Source organism: Micropterus dolomieu, linkage group LG08, assembly GCF_021292245.1.
Source record: "Micropterus dolomieu isolate WLL.071019.BEF.003 ecotype Adirondacks linkage group LG08, ASM2129224v1, whole genome shotgun sequence".
In the NCBI taxonomy this organism is placed as follows: Eukaryota; Metazoa; Chordata; class Actinopteri; order Centrarchiformes; family Centrarchidae; genus Micropterus; species Micropterus dolomieu.
In genome coordinates this window covers 1742603-1750102 of record NC_060157.1, presented here as the reverse complement: position 1 = coordinate 1750102, position 7500 = coordinate 1742603, and the positions used below count along the sequence as shown (strand labels likewise).

The 7500-nt window shown below is 43.1% G+C and overlaps 1 protein-coding gene across 5 annotated transcripts in view; it reads right to left on the bottom strand.

The window, feature by feature from the left end:
* Positions 1 to 7500, bottom strand: part of LOC123975174 (tyrosine-protein phosphatase non-receptor type 7-like) — a 24329-nt gene that overhangs the window by 10615 nt on the left and 6214 nt on the right. For 3 of the 5 annotated variants that reach the window (XM_046056404.1, XM_046056407.1, XM_046056405.1), the window contains 4 exons: positions 3212 to 3375; positions 1623 to 1803; positions 1389 to 1473; positions 1219 to 1298 (listed from right to left, as the gene is read on the bottom strand). In XM_046056404.1, the coding sequence (XP_045912360.1) occupies positions 1219 to 1298; positions 1389 to 1473; positions 1623 to 1803; positions 3212 to 3321 (456 nt within the window). In that variant the 5' untranslated portion in view covers positions 3322 to 3375. Of the gene's footprint in view, positions 1 to 1218; positions 1299 to 1388; positions 1474 to 1622; positions 1804 to 3211; positions 3376 to 5124; positions 5158 to 6529; positions 6851 to 7500 lie in introns of those variants that run through there. The other 2 variants (XM_046056406.1, XM_046056408.1) reach the window with 2 other exon arrangements.

Here is a 7500-nt window from a genome sequence, read left to right as displayed (position 1 = left end):
TCACAGAACTACAATATAGGACTAGAAAAGCAGTATAATAGCTCTCCTTTAAGCAACGATCTCTTCCTAAACCTAGCCAAGTAGTTTTGGTGCCTAAACCTAACCAAATTGCGACGTTTCACAACGTTTACCACCAGCTTTATTTTGAAAGTGTAACCGGACGTTTCACATTTATTCTTGCTAACTTGACGTACACGTCCAAAAACGATGCTAAAGGGTTCCCAGAGCGCTAATAAGCAGCACCAAAGCGTCCATATGTGACGCCCTGGGATGAGGATGGTAGATAAATTCCACAACTTTGTACTAAACTTTGATGTTTTTCACTGCAAACCTCCAAATCCCGTCGTCCATCCTATGATCCTATCTGAACTTGGCATGTGAGGAGACGAGTCCAAGGGTCATTTTCATTCACCTTTGTACCACAAGGATCTGTGCTTGGCCCCCTGCTCTACTCTAATATAGTTTAAACACCAGAACCAGAGAGATTCAAGGCTCAGGAAACCTATGCAGGTGTTTAGACTCAATCAGCTGATTAGAGCTCTTCTCAGGTCGACCTGTCTCTATTATAAAATCTGTATTCTAAATATACATTTTGAGGTACTGGAGGTTCGATTACCATGAGCTGTAAAATAATTTTATGTGCAATGAATGTGGAATATATCAAAGTTTACGATATTCTGTTTTTTTTTAGATGCATCTGTAAGCTGGACTGAGCTTGTTTTAATACTACTGCAGTAGTATTTTTACATGTTATGGCTAAAGCTGCAGTATTGAGACTGCTGTGATATTCCAGCCACCTGTGTCTCCATATTCTTCTTCTTTCTTTCTGTTCAAGTTACTCAAAGCAACGCCGCATTTCTCTCTTTTTGGCAGCACTGCTGAGGACGCAGCCATCTTGTTTGAATAAACTTTGCCAATGGACAAAAACCGGGTTGCTGGTTCTGTGCCGGTCGATTGATTTGTAGCGTAGTGTGCGTTAGTATTAACAGTGTGGTGATAATCTGATGCATATTTTTTTCATTTGTGAATATAAAACAAAATATGTGACTTAAAACAAAGACAAAACACCCAATGCAGAACTTCCATTGAAAATCTGCTGTTTTAACAAGTGGAGAAAAATCCCAGGTGTTCATCTTCACCTGAAACACTCTCAGGCTTTTAGCATTTAGAAAGCTGCAGGGTGACTTGACTCAGTGTAAAATAATGTTAGTCTCTGACCCTGATGTAGTTGGCGTTGATGTAGCCGTCTGGCCCCGCCTCTTCCTCTGGGCTCCTCAGGATCACCCGGCTCTCAGTGTCTAAACGGTAAACAACAAACCACAACAATAAGCAAGCGTGAAAACTGCTGTGTTTCTACTGAGCACAGGAAGGACGGCTGAGGTACTGACTGGGTAGGATGGTTTTGTATCTGTCTTTGATCATGTGTCCTGGCACATCAAGCTCTGCAGCGCTCACAAAGTTCGGAGGTATCTTCTGTGGAGGAGACAGGGAGGGGCTGGACGTTAAAACAAACCCACAAACACATCTCACACCGAGCTCGCATGTGGAGGTTGCCTTGAATGTCCCCACGCTCGACACACAGGAAGCAACAGGTGTGTTTTTAAAACAACAAATAAAGTTACCTGGTACTCTACATTCAGTGTCTTTGTGTCCACGGCGGCCTGCTGCAGCATCGTGTGCGTGAGTGTTCTCGAGGAGGTGTGTAGCAGCTGAAGCCACACCTCCTTTGGGGTGGTAACGGAACAAACAGGCTCCACCCCCAGGCTGCTCACGTCCAGTAGCAGAGACAGGTTGGACCCCCGCCTACAGAAAGAGCACAGTAGAGAATCAGCGTTACGACTGTTAAGGCCAGTTTATACTTCTGTGTTGAGTCTACGCTGTAGCCGACGGCGTAGGCTACGTGTCGTTGTGAGTATTTATACTCGGGTGACGGTGTCTGCGTCGCTCTGCAGCGACACCGCCAAGATGCTCCACCATGTTGAGTTTATTCTTCTTCGTTGGTGTGGTTCAACCTGTTATCATCCCAGGGCGTCAGGCGTTGTTTATGTTGTACAGGGCTCTACGGTCATGTTAGCAATAATAATATGCAACTTCTGGTTAGACTTTCAAAATAAAACTACTGGTTATTGTTGTGCAACGTCGCAGTTTAGTTAGGTTTAAGAAAAGATCTTGATGTGGGTTAAAATCAGTATGTCAATTACGTGATTTAAATTACGTTAGTTAAGTAAAGCTAGTTACATAAAAGAAATCAATGTTGACTTTTTGTTTCACACAGGAAACAAACACCAGGAGTCGAGGGTTTGTGTCCCGTATGAAACAAAAAGTCAACATTAAATATTTTTATTTAAGTCTTACGTTTTTACTGACATACATATTTATTTAAATCCAAACATGATCTTTTCCTAACCCTAAGCAAGTACTTTTTGTGCCTAAACCTAACCAAATAGCAACGTTTCACGACTTTGATTACGTGCCGTTTCAAAGGCGATGTTTCGAAGCGTTTTATTTTGAAAGTCTAACCGGACGTTGCATATTTATTGTTGCTATGCGTTGCTAAAGGGAAACCCAGGGTGTGAAAAAGCGACGCCAAAGGGCCTTGACCAATCGTCAATATGTGGCGAGTCGCCCAAACCGAGACCAAGTCAAGACCAAGACCAGAGTTTATCGAGACCGAGACAAGACCGAGACAAGACCAAGACGTTTAAGGGCTGAGAGCAAGCTGAGACCAAGTCCGAGGGAGGACAAGAACGAGTCAAGATCAGACCAGTTCCCCACATTACATGACGCACGATAAAATGTGGAAGAACATCATAGGTACTTCTCAAATTGAGACGTACTTGTGAAAACACCCACATGCAAACACTAATTTGAAATCAACATAAGCACCTTTATTCAACGCTCCTTTCCCATGCTGACCATCGCATAACAACACATTTTTAATTAGGGTTATTGCATTTGAAGCAATGAGTTTTACATCCAATCAAAGTTAAGATGTTGACAAATAAAACAGACAATGCAAAAGGAATTTATTGCTATTCCCACGTTTAGATCCATTGCAGAAGTATAAACTGACCTTTAGGGTGACATCAAAAAGAGAGGACATTTTTAGAAAGCGAAGACACTTTTCATAAACGAACATGTCTTTGGAAAGTAGGATGTTTAAAATAATATCATACTACTTTGTGTGTGTGTGTGTGTGGTAAACACCCACCTCTCCTGCAGGCGGACCGAGGCTTTGCGAGGAGGTGTGGTCATGGGCGGCGGCGTGATCGGGTCCTCAGCAGTAGGGGAGGCTGAGCTCACTGCAAACGGCATACTCATGGTGTGTGTGTGTGTGTATTTGAGTTAGTCTTAGCTGTTCATCTCAACGTCACGCTGCAGGAGAGAGAAAAGGACAGTCAGTTCGTCATAACATCACGGTAAACAAGGCGACCTGCTGGACCAGACCCCACAGAGAAATCTGCTGTTTTTTTGTGGGTGTAGTTTCTCCTCAACAAACAAAACCAACACTGAAGCCTGTTGAGCAGCAGCTTCGACCACTTGGTGCTGACCCCCAACTTCTCTCTTAAAAAACAATATATTTCTCCTGGCTACGTCTGAAATCACTCCGATTGTTACCTGTCGTTGTCTATGTTTGCTTTTTGTGTTTTTTGAGTGACTAAATTCCAAACAACACACTAATCCTAACCAAATGTTAAGTCTGCAGTGAGTTCACACTGGACAAGTGACAAATTAAAGTATCCTCAAAACAGTCAGTCCATCCTCCCAGAATGCAATGCACAAGGGAATTGGAGGAGGTATTCACTGCTGCAAAACCATCCTGAGACTTCAGGAAACATATTTTCATATTTGGAAAAGTTATACTGGGGTGTTAAAGTTGCAGTTTGACATCAGACTCCACGTGTGCACATATCATACTGTATAATTTCCTGTTAGCATGCTAACATTTACTTCGGAGCACCAAACACAAAGTACAGCTGAGGATGATGGGAATGTTAGTTTTGCAGGTATTTGGTCTTAAGTACAAGACAAATAACAATTTGGACACGATGGCAGTAGAAGAAAAGTCAGAGCATCACCAAAGTCAGTAAGATGCTTTCTCTGGGGACGACACGCCCCATACCTAAACCACAAAATAGGTCTTGTGAAGTTTCCCCAACACAACAAATAAGACAGTTTTCCAAAACAACATAAATGGGCGTTTCCTGTAGGAGTCCAGCGACAGGCGTGCTGGACCTTCAATGTGTTACCCAGGTCTATAACACATCCAAAATGTTTGTGGTTAGGTTTAGGCACCAGAACTAGTTAGTTTCAAGAAAAGATCATGGCTTGGGTTAAAGTAAGTAAAGTTACGTAAGTCAGTAACGCTATCTAACTTTTACTTCACACTCGAACGGCGTTCTCCTGTATGAAACTCCTGGGTTTGACCCATCCTACCTCTTTACGTGGACTTTGGTGCTCTTTATAATACGTTTTGTGACTTCCTCCTTTGCTACCGTCGTACGGCCACTAGGCGTTTCTAAAAACGTAAAGATGCGTCTTAATAAGCTGTACAATAATCGACCCGTACAGAGGTTTTGGTTTCTGGTGAGGACGGGCTGCTGGGGACGGTGCATGTCTGAAAGTTTGAGCCAATCCAATCTCATCGATGTTGCTATGTTTCAGTCTGGACCAAAGTGTTGGACAGACAGACAGACAGACAGACACTGCACCCCATAAAGCCAGACAAGCGAATCTTCCCAAATTCAATGCTTCATCTTTGATAGATAAAAATTGGTTGAACCTACAGACTCTGAAAACAACAGCTACATCAGAATGCCGTTTGTGGATTTCAGCTCAGCAATCAACACAATCTCCCCATGAAGCTGATCAGCAAACTCAAGCACTCTGGGTTTAAATAAAACACTCTGCACCTGGGTACTGGATTTCCTCACAAACAGACCCTAGTCAGTTCAGATTGGCGGACACACCTCCTCCACTCTGGTGCTCAACACCGGAGCCCCCCAGGGCTGTGTGCTCAGCCCCCTCCTGTTCACGCTGTACACGACAACATGGAGAGTTGTGAAGTTTGCAGACGACACCCTCATCATCGGCTGGATTTCAAACAACGAAACAACTTCATACCGGGAGGAAATTGCTAATCTTGCAGAGTGGTGCTCAGAGAACAACCTGCTGCTCAATGTCAGCAAGACCAAGCAGCTGATCGTTGATTTCAGGAAGAAGGAGATAAAGACACACACTCCTGTCTACATCAGTGGAGCGGAGGTGAAGCAGGTGAACAGTTTCAGGTTCCTTGGAATCAGCATCACAGAGAACCTGACATCTCACATCTCCACACTGCAGAAAGCTCAGAAATGACTTGAGGAAGCTTAAGAAGGCCAAATTCCTCCAAAGTTCTTGTCAGCTTTTACAGAGGAGCCAATAGAAACGGCCCAGGACCGGAGGGCTCTGCAGGGTGATTCAAACTGCTCAGAAGATCATTGGTACCCATCTCCCGAGCATCAGTGATATCGGTGAGGTGCCTGCAGAGCCCAAAGGATACTAAAGGACAGCACCCACCCAGCCACAGCCTGTTCACCCTGCTGCCTTCTGGGAAGAGATATAGAAGTTTCTGCTGCCGCACCACCAGACTGCAGAGCAGCAGAGAAGCTATCAGACTCTTAATCTCTCATTCATCCTCAGCCCTGCTCCAGTGATGATAGTTAATTTCTGTTTACCATTTTTCACAATTGATTTTCTGCTATTTAGCAGAAGGGAGTTACAAACTCTATTTCACTCTATAACTTGTTATATTGTAACAATAAACCTACCTACCTACCTAGATGCTGTGGGTCCTAGCCTTTTGTCTATTATAAATAGATTTTAATAATTTTAGGCCCATTTCTAAATGATCTTTTATGTCCCAAATATAGGATACTAAAGGACGGTAATCACCCTGCCACAGCCTGTTGACCCCCAAAACTCAATTTCACTATATAACCTGTTATATTGTGACAAATAAATGTACCTACACCTACCTGACAGAGTCCAGAATTTTAGTTTGAGATAATATTACAGCTCCAGTGATCAGTATTTTCTATATCAAAGTTTAGTCAGATGACTTTGTGCAGTGTGAACGAAGTTACTCTCAATGCTAAACCAACAAGCAACACTGCAGCTCTTCAGCCTCTTACCAGACTAAGTAATGTAACTAAGTCTGTTTATTCAAGGTACGTGTGCTTGTATTATCATTTTATGCAGTTTTATACTTCTACTCAAATACTGCTACACTAGTAAAACATGACTTTGCAGACTGAAGTTGTAAAACGTGATAACAATGCATCATGTTTTATAAGTTCATCATATGTTTTGTACTTAAACATATTAAACTACCAAACAGTGGAGTTTTTGACGTTGTGTTGTTGCTACTTTTACTTTTAAAGCACAGGATGTAAATACTCCTTCACCCTGACATTTATTATCTGGCTGACGTCTTTGTGTTTCCAGCAGCAGCCAGTTCTCTAAAAATAAAAACACTGATTGTACTCACCATTCTGTCCTGTCTCACGTCTCTCTAGTCTTTCTTTCTAGATTTTATTTCGACTCAAACGTCTGTCCTGCACTCGCCTGACGGTTTTCTCATCAATGAGCTTCCCTACAAACGGAGGCGTTAAGCTCAGACTCCACGTGCTGCCTGTCACGGCTCACGCAAGTGGATCAGTTTGTTGTTGTCGGCTCAGTTGAGGAAGTCTGACATGACAAGCAAATTATGGATGACGAGGCGAGGCTCCCCCGTCAGACTCCACAGATCTGTCATAGGTGAGCTCGCAGACAAACAGGATGCATGTCATCCTGAAAACTCAACCTGCCTGAACACCGAAGAGGTTAAAAACAAGAGTGTTTCGTCGCACATCATTTCGGATCTGAAAGGTTTCAGTGTTTGTACATCGGAAGAGTTTCCTCACAGCAGGAAGTCAACACACCCACTGACTCAACACACACACACACACACACACACACACACACACACACAGGGCAGTGAATATACTGAAATGCAAAGACAGCACTCAACGTGGCTAAGTGACGTGTTTTAAAATGTTTTTCATTCAGATATTTGATGGTTATTTGATTTGTTAAAGAAGCTCTTTAATCTGCTTATCTGTCTGACGACAACTGGAGCTAAACGTTCCTGTCATTTTTGAATACTTTCTCAGTGTGTGTTCTTGTCTGTTCTTGTTTTCACGTGTCCACATTTAGTTTCGGCAGCTGCCTTCTGTGAGAACTTCTGTGTGTGTGTGTGTGTGTGTGTGGAGGGGGTGATGAAGTATCCCAGCATGCATTTCACATCAACCAGCAGTGATGGCAGAGGATATGAGCCCGACCCATAACTGTGATCATTTGTGTTCTGCAGCTGTTCCTGTGACACCAAATATAGTTTTTATTACTTTAATCCGTCAAATGAACTATTTGTTGATTCGGTTGTTACTGTCTACCATGAGATGTGAGAAGCTGCGTGGGGGG